Source organism: Pelodiscus sinensis, chromosome 2 (assembly GCF_052426305.1).
Source record: "Pelodiscus sinensis isolate ZL-2025 chromosome 2, ASM5242630v1, whole genome shotgun sequence".
NCBI lineage: Eukaryota > Metazoa > Chordata > Testudines > Trionychidae > Pelodiscus > Pelodiscus sinensis.
In genome coordinates this window covers 17690462-17713562 of record NC_143053.1, presented here as the reverse complement: position 1 = coordinate 17713562, position 23101 = coordinate 17690462, and the positions used below count along the sequence as shown (strand labels likewise).

The following is a 23101-nucleotide window of genomic DNA, read 5'->3' as shown; positions in this document are numbered from 1 at the left end:
CTACCCCCTCAGACAGAATTTCAGAATTCCTTGTATTTAATCTTCGGGCGAGAAGTGTCTCTTCAAATAGTCGGTGATACTTTTGTTGATATAAAGGTCCCAATCTTACAAAGATTTACATGTGTATTTAAATAGACGGATAGTCTCCTTGAGTTCAACAGGAGTGCTCCCATGAGGAAGTCTTTGCAGAATTTTTAGCTAAACAGCAGTTTAATTTGTTTGTTGCTTTCTTTTTTAAGAAGTGATTTGATTTGTGAGCACCTAGGGCAGAGACTGGTCTGCCTCTTGTGTTGAGAAAGTCCCTACACACTGGGGCTACGTCTACACTGGCATGAATTTCCGGAAATGCTTAAAACGGAACAGTTTTCCGTTATAAGTATTTCCGGAGAAAGAAATACATTGGCAGGATGCTTTTCCGGAAAAGCCCTTTTTCCGGAAAAGCATCTGTGGCCAATGTAGACGCGCTTTTCCGGAAAAAAGCCCCGATCGTCATTTTCGCAATCGGGGCTTTTTTGCGGAAAACACTACTGTGCTGTCTACACTGGCCCTTTTCCGGAACAGTTTTCCGGAAAAAGGACTTTTGCCCGAGTGGGAGCAGCATAGTTTTTCCGGAAAAGCAGCTGATTTCTTACAGTAGATAGTCAGTGCTTTTCTAGAAATTCAAGGGGCCAGTGTAGACAGCTCGCAGCTTATTCCGGAAAAGCGGCTGATTTTCCGGAATAAGTGGCCCAGTGTAGACACAGCCATATTGTAGATACAACAGGAATTAACTCATCATAACTAACAGCCATGCCACTGCAGATACCAGCACTTAGCTAACTCATTCCAAGGAGCTCAAAACCAAGAGAGCTCCATGGGCTAGAGCAGTGGTGGGGAACCTATGGCCCAAAGGGCCTGATCAGGCTCCCAACTTGCCTGGATCTGGCCCGTGAGGCTCAGGGCTTCTACTGGGGAGCTAGTGCTGGTGCTCTAGCCTTGTGGCTCCCTCTGCAGTCCCGCCCTGCCAGGCTGGAGCACCTGCACTGGCACCCCAATACTGGGGGGAGCCCCAAGCCTGGGCAGGAGTCAGGCAAGCTGGGTCCAGATCCGGTCCATAGGCTCTACTCGTCAGGGAAAGGAAGCAGCTCCATGTGCGGCTGTTCCCCCTCGCTAAGGAAACAGCAGGGCAACAAAGCACTGCCTGGAGGCTTTCCTCCCATTTCTCTGATTGGCGGTAATCATGACCAATAGGAGTAGCGGGGTGTGTGTGTCTGGGAGCAGTAGGAGCCATTGAGTCAGGTGTGTCCCTGCGGAGCTGCGCCAGGTAAGCACCCCCCCATTACCCACACCCAAGCCTGCTTCTTTACAGCCCCCTCCCCTCGTTTTTGGCCTCACCCCAGAGACAAGGGAGCCCCACAAAATCTACTAGGCCAGACCCCCAAAGGCTCTGGTGGGCCAGGGGAATGATAGGAGTGTCTTCTCACTTTTTCGTAGCCCTGAATGATTTTTCTGAGTCAATGCCCCTGACTCAAAAAAGGTTCCTCACCCCTGGGCTAGAATGTAAGTCTGCAATCTAGCCCATGGGAAGGGGGAGGGAGGAGGTATTATTGTGCTGTCCATGGAGCAGCCTAGGAGGGAGCCTGTAACTTGGGAAAAAAAAAATCATACTCTTCTCTCATGGTCTCACCACAGCATTAGGGATGGAGTCAACTATACCTGTTGGCATATCCCTGTCTCCTCCTCATCTCAGCATAAGTACGTCACTGCTGGCTACACCATAAAGCTTCCCGAATGAGTGACCGCCGAGCTGCCAGGAGGCAGGAATATGCTAATAGAGCAAACCTTACTAGGGGTTGCCTGTTCTACTAGCACAAAAAAAAAAAAAAAAAAAAAAAAAAAAAAAAAGAGTTCCCACTGTCAGTCAACACATGGGGACTTAGTAGATGCACAGGAAACAGACTGGCCCAGTCCACTGGAGCGCATGCTTCTGACCTGCTGTTTCTGAGAAGACATTGCCTGAATGTTCTCTGCTGCTAGCGCCAATGCTCTGTCTCAAGGGCTCAGACAAGGACACAAATGTTAGCAGGGTGGAAAGAAAAGACTTTGTGAACCACATGCACGACATGCTGCTGGAGACAGAGTCACTTCAAGTTCCTCTCTGGCATTAGTATTGCAAAGAAGGATCTTCCCTTCCCCCACAGGAGTACATATAAGAAAGATTTGCATTGCTTGGAATCATAAGAGGAAGTTGCAAGGAAAGTACCATTCTCAGCCAATGTCTGAGTGAATGCATTGTGCACATAGGATCATGCTTTTAGAGATAAACGGAAGAGGAAGAACGAAAAGCCTAAGCAACATGCAAATAATTCAGAGGCAGTTCATCCCTAAGAAAATAAGAACCTAGAAACACCACAGAGTCCACAAAGCACTAGGCAACATGCTACACAAAAATGCTTGCTGCCTATAACAGTGCATTCTCTCCAGCAGCACTGGTCAAAGTAGAGAACACTAAGTAGAATCGTGCATTCAGAACTCCCATTGAGGTCCAAGGAGATAAGAATACTGAAGAATCATGCAACGGGTCTACAGCATCAAGTCCATTATATTCAACAACATGTTCACTTAAGCAAGTTCTTCCCTTTCAAGCATCCCAGCTCTCTTTCCTTGTTTCCTAGAACAGGCTAAGCTACCATGAGAGGCTATGGGGAGAAATATTCTTGATGTTTTATTGTTTGCACGAGAGGTCAGACGAATTCAGTAGCAAGACAGACACTCATATTTCTGTAGCAGTCAACCACAAAAAGCATTCTCAATCAGAATACAAACAAAGAGGGCAAAGTTCAGCAGGTGGCTAAGTCTGGAAATACCAAGTAGATTAGCTAAGAGACCCATCTTTTTTTCCCAGACTTGTAGAACCCCTAGCATGATAGGAGACCTACTCATTGACCAGGTCCAGAAGAGCCACTGCGATAAAAATAAATATTTTAGATTCACGAAGATTTATATTTTATGCATACACAAATTTATCAAGTAAACACTAATTACAAACATAAGAACTGAAGGTGGACCTGAACGCTTTCCCCCCAAAATCTCAGGAAAAGGCTTCTCTTCCCTTCATTAGCCAAAGTTTTCAGTGTTTGAAATCCACCTCTAATAGAAATTAACTTCAAAACAGCAATCATGGCAACAATATTTGGTTCCAATCCTTAAATAGATATTTGAATAATTTGTTCATTCATAGGGAATCCTACTAATGTTCTAATTTGATAAGCTGTCTTTGGCAATGGGGGTCTGGATATCTGTGATACATCGAGCATATTAAAAAGAGATTGTGTTGCTCCTTTCAGTAAATATTTCTTGAGGCTTCAACACAAGCAGAATGCCAGGCAAACCTACTAATGGACAATAGATCATATTTTGGGGACACAGCCAAACCTTTAGAGGGAGCGAACTGCCTCAGGCAATCATAAAACGGCAGCTTCTGCTCCACTCACTTTTGTAAGTGGTAAAAGGTTTGAGGACACTTTGGTTCCGTGATTTATTTTTTCATGTCGTGCAGGTGAAAGGTTCCCAACTCACAGCTCTAGAAACCGACATCCTTTCCTGTATATGCTGGCAAAAGACATACAGGTTCCCTTCTATCACATTTCAGTCCTGGCCTGGAGTCGTTCCTGACAGAGCTCTCTTGTCGGTAATGGAGTTACAGTAGGGGTTAAAACGGCTCTATATCAGGGCTGCACAGAAGGAGAGTTCTTCTGTGTGTTGGCCTCTTTCGTTATGTGAGAGAGGTCCTCTGTGTGGACATCACGGTAGAGAAACGAGACATCTGAGCAAACTTTTGAAAAGAGCTTTAAGATACGGTTTGCAACTGACCCTTATAGCCTCAACCTGCCCACCGGAGTTAAGTAAGACTCCCCAGAGGTGGAGAATGTGCTTGGATTGGGTGAGGACTAAACAAACCTAAAATTACCTCCCTGCAGGCACGGGCAGTAGTAGAGCTGCAGCACCCCCAGGCTTTGGTCCCATGCCTGGGGCTTTGCAGCCACCTGGGCCCAAGGTTCCATTCCTGCCCCAGCCTGGGGCTCCTCAGCCATCCCTAGCAGTAGCTGCAGCCTAGGGAGGTGAGGAGCATGGTCAAGGGTAAAGAGGAGGTGCAGTTCAGCATCCCCACACTAAAAAAAAAAAAAAAAAGTCCAATGTCACTATATCTACCAAAGTTTGGTTTCTGGTTGACTTCCAAGTACTGTAGTTATTAATGTTTGGACTCCAGCTCTTGGGCTTCTCCATCCCATGTAAGAGGAAACGATTCTAGAAATCTTTGTGCTCAGTGCTAGAAATCTTTTTGTCCTGTGGAGTCAGTAACAGAGCTTTCCTTTAAGGTTTGGAGTCTGGCAATGGTCTCCAACTGTTCTGTGGAGGGAAGGAGTAGCCCTGAGACTCAAAGCAATGTCCACCCATCTCCAGCTGGAAGGAGGTGCTAATGATGCAAGGCCATGGGGACTGAAGAAAAGATATACAGGAGAGCCAGGTATGTGTCAGGAGAGGGGAAAAATCCAAAAACATCTAACAGAAGCATAGATTTAAGGAAAGATAATAAAAGGAGCATCCAGACATAGTCTGGCCTTCTGAAACAGTGCGCAAAGATATAGGCCTCACTGGATTCCAGATTGCTCCCTTGACTACAGAAGTCCCTAAATGTTCTAGGCAACTTACGGCCAAGTATGTAATTGAGCAACAGCTTAAACAGCAGTGCTTTAATAATCCACCCATTCCCAGGGGTAGTGCTGCCAGATGGTTTCACAAAAAAATATCAAACTCAAAAAAACACAACAAAAACCACACACACACACACACACACACACACACACACATGCTGGGAAAAATTCTGTTGAGAAAAAAAGAACCAGGGTTCAATACCGGACACCTGGCAACCCTACCCAGGGGTTATAATTTAGTACCTTCAGATAAAGCATTTTAAAATAAATAGCGAAGAGGAAATTATTTTCAGAGCAGGGAAACAGGAAGTCCAGCTCTGTTGTCCATTTTTGATAATTCAGTAGTTCCTCAGTTGAGATTTACCCTCACACGTGGCAGTGCTACGAATTTAGGACCTGAACTTCCAGTTCGTCTGACTTTTTTTTACTGACAAACTCGGGGAATAATACTTTCCTTCCCCTTCTGAGGTCACAGCTCCTGGGCTGAATAGAATTTGCAGAAGTAGGGCTTACTGTAGGACAGTGGTTTTAACCTGTTTTTCCATTTGTAGACTCCTAAAAATATGGAGGTGCAGACCCCTTTGGAATTTTACATAGCCTGTGGATCCCAGAAGACTGCAGACAGGCTGAAAACCACCACAATAGACTGGTGAAATCAATGTTTTTAATTTCCCCCTTACAGGTCCAAGGTCAAGGTTTATGAGCCACAAGTTGACGGACGTAGTCACAATTTAGACACCTTGCATTTCAGAAAGTCAGAGTGAAAGTGGTCAGTTTCACACATCATTATCGCTCTAAATGTCAAATGGGTGGACTAATATTAGTAACTGCTGATCAGCAGGGGTAAGAAATTCATTCACCGTGTTCCTTTTAAACACACCTTTGGTACAGCCACAGAGAATACGTGAATTACTATCCGTTAGCAGAACTTAGAAAATTTTGTCTGGCTTCATTTAGCATGACTGGTTCAAAATACACAGAATTGAGGCTGACAAGAAAGACCTTTCTGATGGGACTATTGGCAAGAGGGGTTAATTTTTAAGACCCATTAATGCTGATGTTTACATTAAAAGAAAAATGGTCTTAACCAGTAGTGTTATGCATTCTGGTTGCAATGTCTTGAGAGTTGATTGTATATTGGTCCCACATTTTGCAGTGGGTAATTCCAAAAGTTCACACAGTCCCTGGGTGGTTACTAATCGACACAAGTACTTTGAAGGCAAAGAATGCTCCTTAGCTTCAAGGGTCTACAGTGATTATTGCAGACGTGGTATTGAAACAAGTTAAGGTCCCATAGTATCTCTAGCAGCTATAGAATGTCTTAAATCCAAGGGGGTTGTGGTGTACTGGTCTGAGCACAGACTGAGAGCAAAGCGTACTCTGAGTCTGGCTGAGCTTTACCCTGAGTCTCTCTTAGTAAGACCCAGGAAGTGGCTGTGAGGACTTTGATCATGGGGGTCCCCTTGGGACTGGCCCCCAGTATGCTGATCATGCCACTGAGTCCACCTACCTGCCATGAGGTGCCCGACCAGCCTGTCTTGCTGGGCCAGAAGCTCTGGTCTCCCCTGGCCAAGAAACAAAGATGGGGTAACTGCTCAACAACAGAGCAGCACAGACACTGAACACTCTCAGCTCTGAGAAGGCTCAGCCAACAGGCTGACGACGGCACCCACGAACACAGTCCCAACGAGAACAAAAATCACAGATAAATCCATCTTATACTGTATAGAAGTTTTACACAGAGAAGTTTCATGAGATCAGCCCTCTTTATCAGTGAAAGAGATATGCATAGTGGTTGTCCCCTCCACCCCTCAAAAAAAAAAAAATCAGTAAAAATTATTTATGCTGGACTTGATGATAAACAGAAGTATAAAGAGCAGGATTTCAATGAATGCCAATGAGAACAGAGATACAGAGATCAAAGTCAACTGCTAAGCCAAAATAAACAAAACATGCCAGCTAATTCTAATATACTAAGAAACTTGTTACACACAAATTCTTACCCTAACAGTTGTTCTAATAATCTTTTTAACAAGCTGGACAGCCTCCTAGCTTGGGCGCGATCCTTCCTCCAGTCAGTCTTAGATGTTTCCAACAGGCATCTTAGGTGGTAAGAGGGGATATCCTGGCATCTGGCCTCTCTCCTATTGTTTTGGTTTCCCACTTTTAATTCCCCATTGCCCAAGGTGGGAAGTCTGTGTGTTCAGTTCAAACTTCTCACTTCAGTGGAAAAGTACAGGATCCAAAATAGGTTCCAGCATCAGGTGGCCTCATCACATGTCCTGGCAGGACCAGCCACAATCCAGGCTTATAGGAAAAATAAAGCCATTCACTGACTGTTACCTTGAGCACTGGGTCATTAAGTTCTTAAATACCACTAACAGCTCTAAAATTCTAGATTTATAAACAGAGTTACACTTCATATTTCTAACTTCACATACAAGAATGATACGTGCAGAGAAATACTATACACACTTCAGCAATTGTAACTTTAAAAGTGCTATGTTACATCAGGGCTACTCAACTTTGGAAGCCCTGGGGGGCCACAATGATACTCACAGCACATGCCGAGTGCTGCAACTTAAGTATGGTTGCATATACATGCAAACATATATGCAAATAGCATCTTTCACACTGACAGGCATGAATACAAAGATTAAGGCAAGACTACACAACACACAAGCCCCATTTAAGTCAGTTCTGCGGAGATTAATAACATGAAATAATATGACAGCACTTTTAATGACCAATGATAGTCCAGGAATGTAACTACTAAAATGCATATCAAAAGAAGACCATTATATTGACTTTTTTTTTGTTTTAGTTCCCACCCATGGGCCACGTGTTGAGTAGTCCCTTGTTATACCATGTATGTTGTGTGAAGCATCTGAGTTATGCATATTCATAAGCCAGTTTCATGAAACATGGTGGGGGGGAACCAGAGTCCTGGCTCCCAGTTTTCTACCCTCACTAGTAGGTTTTATATTTACCTTTTTGTAGACAGCAAGCTTTGAAAAATAAAGAACTTGCACATTAGGTACCATGATAACAAACACATTGCAGACAGACTAGAAAGATTTCTTGCAGTTTTTTTGCAAGGCACATGGATTTTGATTAAAAACATTTTAAAGATGTACTTTTTTTTTTTTTAAAGAAATGCAGCACAATGCAATAAACAAGGAACAAGTGGAAGCAGGAACTATATAGACCTAATAATTTTTGTTACTCTCTGCTGAACTCTTTCCTATATGTCCGCATGCTTCCTGTAACGGGAGGTGGCAAAACTAGACACAATACTCCAGATGTGGGCTCACCAGTGACAAAGAGGGAAATAATCACTTCCCTAGATTTACAGGCAATGTTCCTATCAATGCCTCCCACTGTACCATTAGCCTTCTGGCAACAAGGGCACACTGCTGACTCATATCCAGCTTCTCAGCTACTGTAATCCTCACCTGCCAAACTGCCTCTTAGCCAGTCAGTCTCCAGCCTGTAGCAGTGCATAGAATTCTTCGATGCTAAGTTCAGCACTCTGCACTTAGACTTTATCTACATTTGCAGAGTTTTTGTGCGATCAGTTTTACCAGCGATAGTGAACCAGTATAAGAAAACTACTAGTTTGTGTATTTACTTCCACAGGCGTCAGATAGCGTTTATGTTTGCCACAGTTCCATCGCAGGACCCTGAGGACAGCTGTCCTTCAGTACAGCTCCTTTCATTTGGATGACAAGTCTTGTGGGAAGGGAGGGGGTGATTGTGGGGACATCCTGAGTCCTGCACAGTCCCTTCTCTCCAAACACTGATCAGTTTCAGTAGCTCAGCATTGCTCCATACAGAAGATAATGCCTGCTCCACAGAGCAAACTGTTACCTGGTCAGATGATAACACTTGCCAGGAAAACAGGAAGGGGAGGGGAATTTCAAAGTTCCTGGAGATTTACAGGGGGAAGGGCAGATGTCTATTTATCTGAGATCACAGCACCAGAGCTGCTGGCCAGGGTGGTCACTTCGGCATTGGAACATCCTGAAGAGGCTAAAAGTTCTGTAAACAGCAAGAATGAGTCTTCACTTGCACACAACAAAAGCATCACGAGTTGGAACCCTATATACCGCTTATGGAGGGGATTTTCTTTTTGTGATGCAATTCACCCAGAAAAACTCATTGGCAAGTGTGGGTGCTCCTATGATTTTCACACAAAAAGGGTACTTTTTCTGCTTTAAATGGCAAGTGTAGACATGCCTTCAGAACAGAAGCATCTCATACATTGCTACAGGGCCTGATCTTCACCATTGGAGGTAGGCCAATTTACAGCAACTGAAAATCCAACCTATAGTATCAACTCAGACATTTAGTGACATTTGTAGGCAGACAGAATTAACTCTCCCACCATGCTGGTGAAGTGAGGCAAGAGAAGTATTCTGTTATACACCCACTGCAGAGTTAGGCAATGCTGCAAGGCACTAAAACCCTCCCTTCCCCTGACTTCAATGTCCATAGAGAATCCCAATCATGAAGAAAGAGAAGTTCCATTTAGAATTTCTTTGGAACTAGGCAGACTTCCCCAGCTGTGGATCTGATCCTAAAAGAGTTCCATGAATTTTAGCAAGAAATACTCCCAAAAACAAAACAAAAAAACCACAAGAAATACCTTATTTGGGCTTCAAATAATTAGGTAGCTGCCATTTATCCTATAGTAACTTTCACTAAGAAGCAATAATAATTCATTAGAGTGACTATGGCCTTTCTACATTCTGCAAATTGCATTAAGCTTCTAACTGGCCTCACCAGCTAAACATTTTGCATCTTTATCTGGCTTGTTCACATTTAGAGGCACAGCAGCGACATTTAATTGTTTGTTCTCTTCCCATTTCTAAGGCTTAGTAATTGTGCTGTTTTGTGTTATTGAAAACCCATTACATGCTCCTTCCCAAGCAATGTAAACTACAGATCTTGTTTAAAGAAAAATATTCTGTAGACCATATCAGCAACATTTTAAAAGATGCTTACTGGCCACAAGCCCAATCTGCTTTCCACTGGACCCCAGAGCACTTGTCGACTTCCATGAGTGCCAGAGCAGGTCCTGTATCTGTTTAAGTAACACTCTCAGAGCTGTGATTACTTTTCTCTCCTGACACTGGAGAATCTGCAAAATAGACATTTAATATGGCACAACTGCCTACTGCAAGGTTTCTTGCACCTTCCTCTATAAAACCTGCTAAATAGCAGACCAGATGGACTATCTGGTCCAAACCAGCATGGCAATCAAATCCCAGTCCTTTCAGAATTTATTTCTCCTTGGTGCAAAATAAAAAATAAATAAATACAGGGTTAGTGATCTTTGTGCAATGAAAGCAGATACTCTTTGCTGTTTTGTATTCTAATCAGGCAACGCCTTGTCTTTTTAAAGGGACTTTAAGGAATGATCCATTTACAGGAAACAGCTCATTGGTTCACTGGACAAGCCTGGCAGCACAATAGGAAGCTTAACCACAAACCAGGCAAATCAACTAGCTATAATTATTTTGTTAATTTTCTCTGTATTGCATCACCAGTCCTTTTGAAACCTACTGTAACTTCTTCCTTAAGAGAGGTGGCTAACTGCATACAAAAGCCATGCCTGCTGCTCACACCCATGCTTTGTCCCTTCTCAGACAAGGAAGTGCAAAGCCTCCAAAAGCAGAAGTGCTTTCCTTCTCACAGGCCAGCCCAATACATTTTTGGCTCTCACACTGAGCTTCTAGCAGCATTAGCTAACAACAGGTGCAAGATTTGCATCAACAATAACAAAGATTCAAAAGTCTCAAACCCAGCATCTGCTCTAACAAAAGGGGCTAATATGCTTTTATTTACATAGATCAGTCTATGGTCCTCCAAGGGCTCATCATGTCAGTCACCTCAGTCTGATATGTGGATTATCTGAGAAGCATGCCCACGCCCACGCATGCATGCATGATGAAACATTAGCCTGCAACTCCTAGCAACTGATCTATCAAGTCATCAGTTAATAATGGGACTTCAAACTGGGACTTACTGGAAATTACAGTGATCAAAACCAGGAATGTTATCTACTCACTGGTGTTTCCTGGGAACTGACATTTGCTGTGATCATCTTTATTTACAGGGCAAAAGCATTAATACTACTTAGCACTTCCACAGCTCTAGTATCTTATTTAACACAAATATTCCAGAATTCTAGCCTTATTACTTTTCATCTTCAATTTCCTTTACAAACATTCACTAGCTGAGCTCCACAACCACATCTGCAAGGTAGGTAAATACAATTAATCCCGTTTTACAAGTGGGGAAACTGAGACAGACAAGCCAAGTCACATTAAGGTCACAGTCAAGGTTAAAAGCATAACTCAAATGCCTGCCTCCCAATCCTACGATTAGAGCACTAGGACGTCTCTCTCATAGACGATGCCTCTTTAAAGCCTATTTCCATTGAAGACCCCTGTAAAGTCTAAGTTTTCTGTCATGTAAACTGGTGCAAGTCCGCTGACCACACTGACCTCAGTGGAAACAAGCTTGTGTAAAATAATTGTAACTGAGAGGAGAATAAGGCCCCAGGGATCTGCAGGTGGATTGGTCCAGTCATTCTCTCCTTTGTAATTTACTTATCTCAGCCACAAGCAGTCTCCATCAAATCAATGCTAGTGCCAATGGCTGAGCTTTCCATGCGTTGTACCTTATTGAACAACAAACTGAGGCTCATGGCCTATTGATTTGTATAGTTATTTTAAAGTACAGGCAAGGAGAAGAAAATCCCTTTGTTGTAAACAAGCCTTTTGATTGAAGTTTCATTATCTGCGTATTTAAGAACATGCTTTTTTTGCCATCTCCACTGAGTGCAGATGGCAAGGGCTAAAAATGCTCTTAAAAAACCCCCACACCAATCGAATTAAATGCAAGCCCTTTCTTTCCCTAATTCTGCCAATTCCTTTGAAAATCTTCCATGCAATTCTTGCCCCATTATTCACTCCCTTGAGAGATTCAAACAAACGATCTAGATTTCTGAGAGTACGTTTCCAAAATGTTCAGACTGAAGCACCTCTCCTTACTGCTCCAACAAAAAGGAAGTCTATTGGTTTACCCCTTTGAATACTTAGCTTGATGCTGGAACATTATTGGGCTAATAACAAACACCCCTACGAGATGAACAGAACCAAGCCCATTTTGTGCATGGAAAGACTGAAGCACTGTGACTTGCCAAGACACAGCAAATAAGAGCTAAAGCCAGGAATTCCCAAGAGTCCTGAAATTCTAAATTCTTACAGCAGGTAGAGAAATTTTTAACTCAAGTGCCAAGTGTAAGAGAAAGACCCCCACACAAGCCAAGGAGCTGCTGCTGTGCCTTGCCTCCCACTTTGCCTGCTTCCAGAGGAGGGGAGAGTCACCGTGCCATTACAAAAATAAATCTTTCCACATCTACTTAACAGCTCTGGATAAAAGTATCCTGGGTTTTCCCTGTGTGGAATTTCCACCACTCTGACATCTGCAAAAACTCTTCCTTCCCTCCCTGATCCCACACCCAGTGTCAACAAGGAGAATTAAAACAAGCACCACAAGAGACCCTGGCCTGCATCCTTTGCATTTTTTACTGCTCATTCAAGCCAGTTGCCTGTGACCCCTTTCATCACCCCTAGTCATGCACACTCCCTCACATGGGAGCTAGAACTCACACACCAGCGGTCAAAGGAACATCTTTTTATTTCCGTTCTAGCCAATCTAGGAGCAAGGAATGGAGAAGGGGCCCTCGTTCCTGCTAAGCAACATTTTTCTTAAGGGGATTTTTTTTGTGGGACACCCCAAATTCACAACTGCCCCACCAGCATCATGGTAGATGGAGTACAAAACAGAGAGGTTTATATCACACTGTGTTAAAAACAGAACGGTCGTCCCCCCACACTACTCACAAACCTGAAATAAACGTTTTTAAAGCGGAAAGAGGAAGTCTCCATAGAGTCCGGCACCAGCCTGTTTTAAAGGAGGAAGTAGAAGAGTTCAAAGATCTGCCCTTCCCCCCCTCCAACCCCAGTTCCTCAAGGCTGCTGCTGCTTTCCAACCCTAAATGACATGATGACTTAAACCAATGCTTTGGGCTATCACACTCGACCTGTCTTGGAAACAGGGCTCAGGTGAGCCCCACACTCCCCACCAGGCCAGACCATCTTCTTCACACACACAGGGAGGACACCTACTACTGCCCCCAGGCTGCTGTCGTGTCAGACTGGTTGTGCCTGGGGTTGGTTTTGACCCCAAGCCACTACATGTCTCCTCTCCCTCCCCCCAACCGCGTCCGTGCACGGCCAGCCTATCTGCACACCGCAGAGCCATGTAGCACGGCCGGAGGGCAAGGGAGGGTGATAGTCGCTGCGGCTTCATTCCCTGCATCCACCCAGGTGCAAACCACCATGCCGGGCTTGGCTTGGCCACTTGCTGCTCCTTGCTAGCGGTGCAGCCCTTCATGCATATGCATTATGTGGGGTGCTTCCCCCCAGGGTGGCTTGGGATGGAGAACACACAGGTGGATCTGCAGGGGTTGCTTTCTCCTTGCACCACATTTAGGTAGAAGCAGCATTGGCACATCCCTGCGGGAAAATCCCAGCCTTAGAAATAATCTGCCTCCTCCCCCACCAATACACCTTCCCCAGCGCCCCCTCCCCACCCCACTCTGCAAGCGATCGGAATGCAGCCACCAGCTGAAGCCCATGGAACAAGTTCAGGGTACCTGGTGCTGGGAGCGGGGCGAGGAGCGAGGCAGCCGTCAAATGCTGAAGGAGCCTCTGGTTTCTGCACCACTAACAGCCCCGGCTTCCGGGTTGGTCAGTTTCAACGTCACAGCCACAGGTTTGCAAAGCGGCAGCATGAAAAATAACTATAAAAGGAAGAGAGACTCGGGGAGGAAGAGGAAACCCTGTTTACCTTTGAAAAGCGCAGCAGCCCTGCCTGCCAGGAAAAGCAGATTTTCTCTACAAGCCGGGCAGGGACGCTGCACGCATGTACCGTGGGGAACCAAAGCTTCCCTTCTCCCCCACCTCTTACTCAGGATTGCATCCTGCAAAGGGCTGAGTGGCTCCTGGGAATACAAAGCACCTGAGCTCTCACCGACTGGCACTGGGCACCTCGGGCACTGTGAAGTTTAGTGGTGGTGAGGCGTTGCCAGATCTTCACGAGGGAGACATTTGTTTAATGCTGGATTCATTTTTCCGGGAGTGATAGAACTACCAGCTAGTTCTCCTGGATGACAGTCAAGTCCAGCCATTCTCATTCATTGTTTCTCAGAACTAGGGTTGCCAGATTGGTATCTTTTGTTAAACTAACACCCCCTGCCAAAAAAACAAAACAAAACAACCATACAGGGAAAAAATTCTGCTGAGAAAAAAAAAGGGGGGGGGGGAGAGAGAGATCAAAGTTGTTAAGCAAAAGTTGCACCACTCCCTCCAGTTTCGGGCCACACACTAACCCCCAATGCACGCACCCTTCCCCCTGAGCCAGGCACCCTTGTCCCCCCATCCCAATGTACTCACCCCTCCCCCAGAACCCACCATCCCAATGCACTCACCCCTCCCCCAGAGCCAGGCCCCCTCAAGCGCCCCCCCATCCCTGCCTCAGATCCAGGCCCCCCCCGCAGCATCCCCCATCCCAGTGCCCTCCCCGAGCCAGGCATCCCCAGTGCCCAGGTGCCCCACCCCAATCAAACTCCCTTCCCCACTCCCCCAGCAGAGCCAGGTACCGGAAGAACAGGACGGCCAGGTAAGTTAATTTTACTTTTAAAGTCACTGCTCCTGCAGCGCAGCCCAGCTGCCTCGGCTCACAGTGTGTAGAGGGAGGCATCACATGGCCAGCTCCCAGGTCTCTGCCGGGACCAGAGCAGCATGGGCCAGAGCAGTGTGTGCTCTGCTCCCACCCCAGCCTGGCATCCCCCCTAGTGTGGCACCCAGCAAGTGCTCCCTCCCGCCCCCCTTCACTACGACTTTGCCATGCTCCTCACTCTCCTGCTCCTACCAGACACGGCAGGGGAAAATTTTCCCTGCCAGGCTTACATCCGAGGGAAACAGGAAATACCAGACATTTCACCATTTCACATGTCCGGTATTACCTGTTTTTTTTTAAACCTGACTAAACCCACAAATACCGGACACCAGGCAACTCTACTCAGCACCCGCACTACAGCTAGACTCCTGTTTTCACTCACCTGAATGCACCCAGTAAGGGTCTGATTTTCACACCTCTTCCCCCCCCCCCCCCAGCTCCATCTGAAACTAATCAGCCTGATTCTCTTCTCACCCTGGCCTACATCCATTAACATCAGAGGCGTTGCTCCTGTTTTGCATTCAGGGAAGAGAGAAATAAGCCACAGGGGAGGCGGGTGGGAGTATTTAGCAGCTGGGAAAAGCAGGCTCTTAGCATCCCTGGAAGGTGGTTCTTGTGAATGGGACCAACAAGTCATAGATGCAGAAATTAACTAACACCACCAGCGATGCCTGTTGTGGATTCCAACCAGGGGCTACTCCTCTCATTAGAAGTCCATCTGCATGCACATGCTTGCAGGAATATCCACCAGCCAGCAGAAGGGGGGTGGGGGTGTGATAAACCCAGCCTTTCTGACACTTGAGCACATAGTTAATTTTATGAACATGGGCCATAAAGTAGGAGAGTCCTTAAACATGTGATTAAATTCATCCATATTAAACCAAACACTTGAGTTTGTGTTCAGCTTCAAACATGCTGAAATCCCACTGAAATCAATGGTACTTGACAGAACAGAAGCCCAGGTTTAAGTATTTACAGAGCAGAGATCAATGGCTGAATCAGACCTGGGTAGCACTGTGGCACTCCCTGGAATCCCTCGCCTGTATTCAGAGGGGGATTTCCCAATGCTGACTTTGACAGAGACTCAAAGGGCTGGTTTCACTGAGGACAGGGCTCATGCTATACATGCCCGGCCCGTTTTGCACACGAGTCAAAGTGCAAGAACTCTTCCAGAGAGCACAACTGACAGGCAAGGGTCCACTCCAAGACATGCTAGGGGTGCTTCTACACTGCACCCTTAGTTCAAAATAAGCTATGCAATATGAGCGACACAAATTGTGTAGCTTATTTTGAGTTCATTTTGACATACAGCACTGTTCCAAAACATCCCTTATTACTCATGGAATGAGGTTTACAAGGTTGTCAGAATAGCAAGCCCATTATATTTCAAAATAACAGGCTTGCTGTTAAGACACGGGATAGCTATTTTGGGATACCGAGAGTGTCTCAAAATAGCGCTGCAGTGTAGACGTACCGTATGGGGGCAGAATTGGGCCCCCAGTTCCTTAATTCACTGTAGCAGAGATCACAAGACCTTAGCATTGGAAGGACAGCAAACAACAAGCCTTCTATCAAAATACTTCTCAATCCTGCAAACACTTCCACAGGCTTAATTTTAGTATTTCCATGGACTTCAATGGAACCATCCCTGTGTTTAAAGTTAAGAGTTTACAGGATGTGTTGGAATTTCTTTTCCTCATCCAAATAAAAGCAAACTCCTATCTATCTATGTTAGTTAAGAACTTAATAGCATTCTTCACCCTATATCTCACCTCCAACCCAGAACAGTGAAGTCAAACTCCCACATCTTAGTCTGACTCCACTTTCTTATTTAAAATGTTACTAAAGCTAATGTAAAAAATTGACATACTAAAGTCTCCTAATGGAAAGTGTTAAGGAACCTTCACTATAAATGCTACTACCAGTGTTGCTTATAATAGAGATAATCTACATCAGCTCAGAACCTGCAACAGGTGCAACCTTTATAGCTCTCCACTCATTTCAGTGGGGCTTTGCACAGATGTCAGTGTCAGCCCATGTGTGTCCAATCACAGCATCAGAAGCTAATTTTCATAGTAAATATTTTCCTACATTCCTGCAAACTGCCTGTGTATCTTTCCTATATGGCCCATTTCAACATAATACCTGAGCTCATAATAATTAATAACTCCTGACACCTCTGAAGTAGGAAAGAGCAATTATTTCAATTTTACAGATAGGACCTAAGGCAGAGAGGCTAAAGGCCTAGATCTGCAAAGGCACCTCATTCTTACTGATTGCAATGCTAGTTAAGGACATGCACAGCTTTGAGAATCTTGTTCACAAGCATCAAAGGGAATTGATCCTGCTTTCCAAGTTCTAGAGCAGCACCCTAACCACTGGACCATCTTGCAGGCTCAGTACCTTGGCTATGAAAATTAAATAAGCTGAATAGATGGTACTTGATCCTTCTTTAGTTTACTCAGTTATATTACTTTGATGTCACTTGCATTGAGATAGCAGCCAGGAATCCTAATTATGGCCCAGGATCCCACTGCATTAGACAACAAACAAAAATAGGGTCCCTGCCTCAAAAAGCTGGTAGTTTATATATATTATTAGCAGATTGTATGTAAAATGTGTAAAAAGGACACTCATGGTAAAATGACATTTTAAGACCTCCCCACCCCCCCGCTTACTCATGTTAACCCTTAACATTACTATAATTTTTCCCATTTAATTTACTTTCCATCTTGTATGCTCTTTATTTCATATTGGATTTCCATTATCCCCATCTGGGAAAATGAGACTAGGGGACCTTTGCTGTTCTTTAGGTTCCAATCCTGTAGTCAGTTCTCTGCCCAAAGACCCATACCTCCACACAAGAGCACACTGATACCAAAAGGTGGGAACAGTTAATCTATCCATTAACTCAAAGCATGTGTGATTCATTGCAAATAATGCTGGGGAATATGAGAGAGATTAATAAGACTGGGATTTTTCAGCTTGCAAAAGAGATGACAAAGGGGTGAGGATATGATAGAGGTCTTTAAAATCATGACTGGTGTATGGCAAGTAAATAAGGAAAATATTTACTTTTTTCCATACACAAGAACTAGGAGTCACTAAATCAAATTAATACGTAGCAGGATTAAAACAAACAAAAGTACAGGTTGTACCTCCCTTAATGTGGACTCCCTGGTCCAACACCATCCGTGGTCCAGCATGAACCACGGATGTTCTTGGACCACAGAGCCAAGGAAAAGGGAGGTCTTAACGGTGGGGCAGGAATGCATTCAGGGGAGTTCTGGCCCCAGTACTCCTCCCTAGCCCTGGCTGTGCAGCTCCAGCCTCCGCCCAGGAGCCAAGTGGCTTGCAGAGCCCTGCCCTGGCTGCGCGCTCTGGCCCCTGCTGCAGAACCAGACAGCTACAGAGCTCCGGCCATGGCACTCTGCCCTGGCAGGAGCAGGGCCAGCAGTATCTAGAGAGCCCAGGGGGCAGGCTGGAACCCTAACCAGGTGGCAGCACAGGCCAGGAGGAGAGAGACCTTCCCTGGTCCGACAATCTCCTCTTTGGGACCAATCAGGTCCCGAGGGTGCCGGGCCAGTGAGGTCCAACTTGCATTTCTTCACACAATGCATGGTCAACAAGTGGAACGCCAAGCCAGAGGACTTTAACACGGTTCAAAGAAGAGTGAGATAAAATCATGGAGGATAAGCCCATCAATGGCTATTAGCCAGGATGGGTAGGAATGGTGTCCCTAGCCTCCGTTTGTCAGAAGCTGAGAATGAACGAACAAGGAGGAGAGGGGAGGGACAATTACTTGATGATCACCTGTTCTCTTCATTCCCTCTGGGGCACCTGGCATTGGCCACAGTTGGAAGGCAGGATATTGGGCTACATGGATCTTTGGTCTGACCCAATATGACTGGTCTTATGAATGCTGAAATCCAGACACAAATCATCTTTATTAAAAGGTCAAATATATCCTGGCAACTGGGCCCCATGGTTTTTTAACAACGTAAATGCGGCGCCCACCTTCTCTCACTGCAGTACCAGAAAGAACACAAGGAAGTACCTTAACATGGAAACGGAGAAGTGAGTCCTCTAGCAAATACCCAGTGAGGAGCCTGACTCCATGAAATTGTCTCCTTTGCCTGAAACGAGTGGGCTTGCGAAGACGCCATTTCGTTGTGAATGACCCTGATGACATTGAGAGATGTCAGGGGGGTGGCACTAGAGACCCAGAGGGGTCCCTTCAGGGCCTGAGAGATGGCAACAGGATTGACAGAAACACTTCCCCTTGGGGAGGGAGGACACTGCACCTCCCGAGGAGAAGATCCCTTATTCTCCATGGGAAGGAAAGCGGGACAGATGTTACCTCAGGCCATCTTGGCCGGGATTCTCTGTCCAGTAACTTCCCTGTGGGCATAGTCCGCAGAGGCCCCAGCCTCCCATAGGGCTGAGCGCCCAGCGGTGCCCCACGCCTCTGAGCCCCTGCGGGGAGGAGAGGGGGGCGGCCTGGCCCAGCAGGTGCGGGCCGGCGCCCATCAGCGCGCCCTATAAAGGCGGAGCCGGCGGCCCGGACGCCTCCCGCCAGAATGGGGGAGCCGGAGCCCGTCCGCAAGACGCACATGAACATCGTGATCATCGGCCACGTGGACTCGGGTAAATCCACCACCACGGGGCAGCTCATCTACCAGTGCGGGGGGCTGGAGCCCCGGCTGCTGGAGAAGCTGGAGGCCGCGGCCAGCCAGGTAGGCTGCCCCCGTCCCTCGCCGGCCGGGCGGGCGGGCGTGCGGGAGCCGAGCGGCGCGGCGGACAGGCCGTCCCCACGTGGCCCGGCCCCGCGCCCTGACCGCCTCGCCTCGCCCCGCAGGCGGGGAAAGGCTCCTTCAAGTTCGCCTGGGTGCTGGACAAGCTGAAGGCGGAGCGGGAGCGGGGCATCACCATCGACATCTCGCTGTGGCGGCTCCACACGCGCCGCTTCTCCCTCACCATCATCGACGCGCCGGGACACCGCGACTTCATCAAGAACATGCTGACGGGCACCTCCCAGGTAGCGGGGCGGCCCCGGGCCTACCCCCCCCCCCTCGGGCTGGGTGGGGTGGCCCAGGTCCTGCTCCCCTCCAGGCTGGGTGGCGCGGGATGCGCGGGGCGGCCCCGGTCCTGCCCCCCGGGCTGGGTGGGGCGGGGGCAGGTCCCCCCCTATTGCGGCTAAGGGAGTGGCCCGGATCCTGCTGAGCTGGGCGCAATTGGGAAGGCTGCAGCCCCGCAGGCTTGGGGAGCGGCCCCGATCCTGCCCCGTGGGGAAGGGGCAGCCTTCCAGGCGGACGCAGCGCCCCCCAGCACCCTCCCTCCTCTTCCTTTCTGCCCCAGGCGGACGCCGCGGTGCTGATGGTCTCGGCCGCGCCCGGGGAGTTCGAGGCCGGCGTGTCCCGGCAGGGGCAGACCCGCGAGCACGCCCTGCTGGCCTACACCCTGGGCGTCAAGCAGCTGCTGCTCTGCGTCAACAAGATGGACCTGGCCGAGCCGCCCTACAGCCAGCGGCGCTTTGAGGAGGTGGTGCGGGGCGTCAGCCTCTACCTGCGCAGGATCGGCTACAGCCCGGCCGCCGTGCCCTGCGTGCCGGTGTCCGGCTGGACCGGGGAGAACGTCACCCTGCCCAGCTCCAAGGTGGGGATGCAGGGGGCTGCGGGGTGGCTTCCCCCTTGGAGGACAGAACTGCGGGCCCTCTGCCTTGCCCAGACGGCAGGGGAGGAGATGGGCCAAGGGGCACCCTCAGGGTGGGCCCAGGAGGGGAGAGTGGCCCTTCTGCTGGGGGGCAGCACCGGCCCCAGGCTGTCCAGCTTCTCACCCGCTTCCCTCCACCTGCTGCAGATGCCCTGGTTCAGAGGCTGGAAGGTCAAACGGAAGGAAGGCTTCGGGAAGGGGCAGACGCTCCTGGAAGCACTGGATTCTCTGCTGCCTCCTGTGCGGCCCAGTAACAAACCTCTCAGGGTGCCTCTGCAGGATGTCTACAAGATTGGTGGTCAGTCCAGGCAGGAATGGGGCATTCTGGGTGCTTCATGGGGTCTCCATTTGGGTACAGGGCTCAAATCATCCCCCCCAAATTAATGACTTTGTGTAGATAAGTCTCTCGGTCACTTACTTCCTTAGTCTGAGGCATGACCAGAAGCATCTAGCAGCAGCCTGGGAGCTGGTCCCTTCACTAATCCGACCTGGGTTAGTGAAAGCTCAACTTCATGAAGGACGCTTTCTGAAGTTACTTTCCCTCCTTCACCAGCTGGGTCAGGACAATCTGAGGTGGCATGAAGTAACTGGTCAGCTTGCTGTGCTGGCTGAGGGCTTTCCAGTCAGTTCTTATTCTCCCGGTCTCCTCCCAGGAATTGGCACTGTACCAGTGGGGAAGATAGAGACTGGCATCCTCAAGCCAGGCATGAACATCTCCTTTGCCCCTGCAAACCTGTCGGCAGAGGTCAGAACCATTGAAATGCATCATGAGCCTCTGCAGGTGGCTTTTCCGGGTTACAACGTAGGTTTCAACGTAAAGAACATTGCTGTCAAGAACCTGAGACGGGGCCATGTGGCTGGCAACTCCAGGAGTGACCCCCCAGCAGCAGCAGCCCACTTCATTGCTCAGGTGCAGAGGTTTGCTTCTATGGGGCTTACATTGGTCATAGGGTGTTAGCTCTGCGTGTGCATGTCAGGAAGGCTGCAATTGCTATGAGGTGTGACCTCTAGTGGCATGACTGGGAGGCTGGGAATGTACAAGTGGGGTGTCAGTGGGCTCTGCAGAACAGTGTCAGCAACAGGCAGAGTGGGCCGCATGAGTGGCCCTCCATCTTGGTGGCCACAAGATTGTCATAACCAAGATGGTCTCCTGGGATAGGATAGTTTTGCCAACTGCCCTGGTGGACCTAGAGTTTGCAGGGTGTGCCAATTGAACCATAGCAGCTCTTTGACTAATGCAGAGGGAGCACGGCTCTCATGATGATGCGGACAATCAGAACGTGCCTCACTTCATGTGCCCTTGGTTTACATGTCTCGTGTGTAATACTGATAGGAAAAAATGACATGGATGAAAACCAGCAGAATCTTGCAACTGTACACAATGTCATGTGGGCCACACATAGAACCCCTATTAGGCTGTGGGTTGCCCACCACTGCAGTAAGTACTACAGACAATTCTCCTTCCTCCCCAGTGCTGGTGTAGGCTGCTTCTAGTGGTATCTACTGCTCAGTTATAGAGGACATTGCTCCCTGTAGATGTCTAGGCATCTAAAACAGGAAGGTAAGGGCTGGGGAACTCAAGTAGATTCTTAGTTCCTGGAACACATCCCTCCTTTGTTCTAGGTGATCATCCTGAATCACCCTGGCTTTATCAAGGCTGGCTACTCACCAGTGGTGGATTGTCACACAGCTCATGTCACCTGCCAGTTTGCTGAGCTCTTTGAGAAGATTGACCGTCGATCTGGGGAGAAGCTGGAGGACAATCCTTCTGTGCTGAAGTCAGGAGACTCTGCTACTGTCAGGCTTGTACCCAAGAAGCCGCTGTGTGTGGAAAGATTTTTTGACTATCCCCCTTTAGGCAAGTGTTTGAAGAAAAGTCAGATCTGCATATTTTCTACCAATCCTACATGAGATTTAAAAAGTCCCTTAACTAAATCTAGGAGCTTCCATTTCTATTGTCTTCATAGTCCTGTGTATTTTTGAGGGATTGGGTAGGGAATTGGAAGATGCAGTCTTCAGCTAAGAAACTTAAATAGACGGTTACTGCAATAAAGGAAGCCTGCCTATCTGAAGTACTTGTAACAATTTAGTCTACTTATGGGCCAGGCCCCCACTGGTTAATGCTATAGAGAGAAAGAAAATGACCCTCCACAAAGAGCTTAAATCTAATTGAGATAATCGATGGGGTGGGGAAGAGAGAGTACTAGACTGCTTACTGACTACAAGCAGTAGCATCTTCCCCTTATTTTGAAAGGCAATTCAAATATTTAAGTTCATTTCAGGTCGCTTTGCAGCCCGGGACTTGAAGCAGACTGTTGCAGTTGGAGTCATCAAATCTGTGGAAAAGAAGCCTGCGAGCATCACTAGGAAACAAGCGCAAAAAGCTTTGCTCATCAAGTGAAATGGGTCTTTTTTTTTTTTTTGTCTAAAGCCACTTTAATTGAAAAGTAGCTCTAATGTAATGTTTAATTGAGCTGGACTTGTGTTTTGCTTAACCCCGAATTGGGATCATTCTGTGTTCTTGTGGGCTCTGAAGTATCTGAACAATAAAGACTCTTCATCTCCAAGGTCTGCAGAGAGTTGATTGCAAAAGTCATTTAAGATGTAGCTTAGTTTCTCCTTCTTAACTACTTTCAACTAAGGATGCTAAATTGCAATCTGGATAATCATAATTTGAATACCTTTTCCTGTGGGTTTTTTTTTTTTTAAATTTAGTCAGCCTATACTGCGCCAAACTTCAGAAAAACCTCCTCTTTCGGAAGAGCCCTTCTTCCTTGTGAAATGAGGAAGAGTGGGATTCCGAAAGCGTCTGCTCTTCCACAAAACATGTGAGAAGAGCAGACATTCCCTGGGCTGGGTGGAGTTTTTCCTGGGATACC

General features: G+C 47.3%; 2 protein-coding genes across 6 annotated transcripts in view; one reads left to right on the top strand and one right to left on the bottom strand.

Moving 5' to 3' along the window:
• The window catches only part of CYRIB (CYFIP related Rac1 interactor B), a 146593-nt gene extending 133021 nt beyond the window's left edge, over positions 1–13572 (bottom strand). For 2 of the 4 annotated variants that reach the window (XM_025184919.3, XM_006123559.5), the window contains exon 1: positions 13426–13571. The gene's annotated coding sequence lies outside the window, so the exon portion shown is untranslated. Of the gene's footprint in view, positions 1–13425 lie in introns of all 4 variants that reach the window. The other 2 variants (XM_025184920.3, XM_025184918.3) reach the window with 2 other exon arrangements.
• Positions 13573–19068: 5496 nt separating this feature from the next.
• LOC102449205 (elongation factor 1-alpha-like) lies at positions 19069–22793 on the top strand. 2 transcript variants are annotated; one of them, XM_075920141.2, is made up of 7 exons: positions 19069–19246; positions 19369–19548; positions 19869–20165; positions 20370–20520; positions 21029–21132; positions 21846–22080; positions 22505–22793. In XM_075920141.2, exons 1-7 carry the CDS (start codon positions 19091–19093, stop codon positions 22621–22623), a joined length of 1242 nt encoding a protein of 413 aa, XP_075776256.1. In that variant the 5' UTR covers positions 19069–19090; the 3' UTR covers positions 22624–22793. The 2 variants fall into 2 exon arrangements, with proteins under 2 accessions (XP_075776256.1, XP_075776255.1); XM_075920140.2 differs by having other exon boundaries at positions 19071–19246; positions 20876–21132.
• The last annotated feature ends 308 nt before the right edge of the window (positions 22794–23101 follow it).

Bases quoted from the DNA above. Each gene is read 5' to 3' on its own strand.
- LOC102449205 (XM_075920140.2), top strand. From the start codon at position 19,091: ATGGGGGAGCCGGAGCCCGTCCGCAAGACGCACATGAACATCGTGATC. The intron at 19,247-19,368 runs GTAGGCTGCCCC...CTCGCCCCGCAG, and splicing joins TGGAGGCCGCGGCCAGCCAG to GCGGGGAAAGGCTCCTTCAA. The intron at 20,166-20,369 runs GTGGGGATGCAG...CACCTGCTGCAG, and splicing joins TCACCCTGCCCAGCTCCAAG to ATGCCCTGGTTCAGAGGCTG.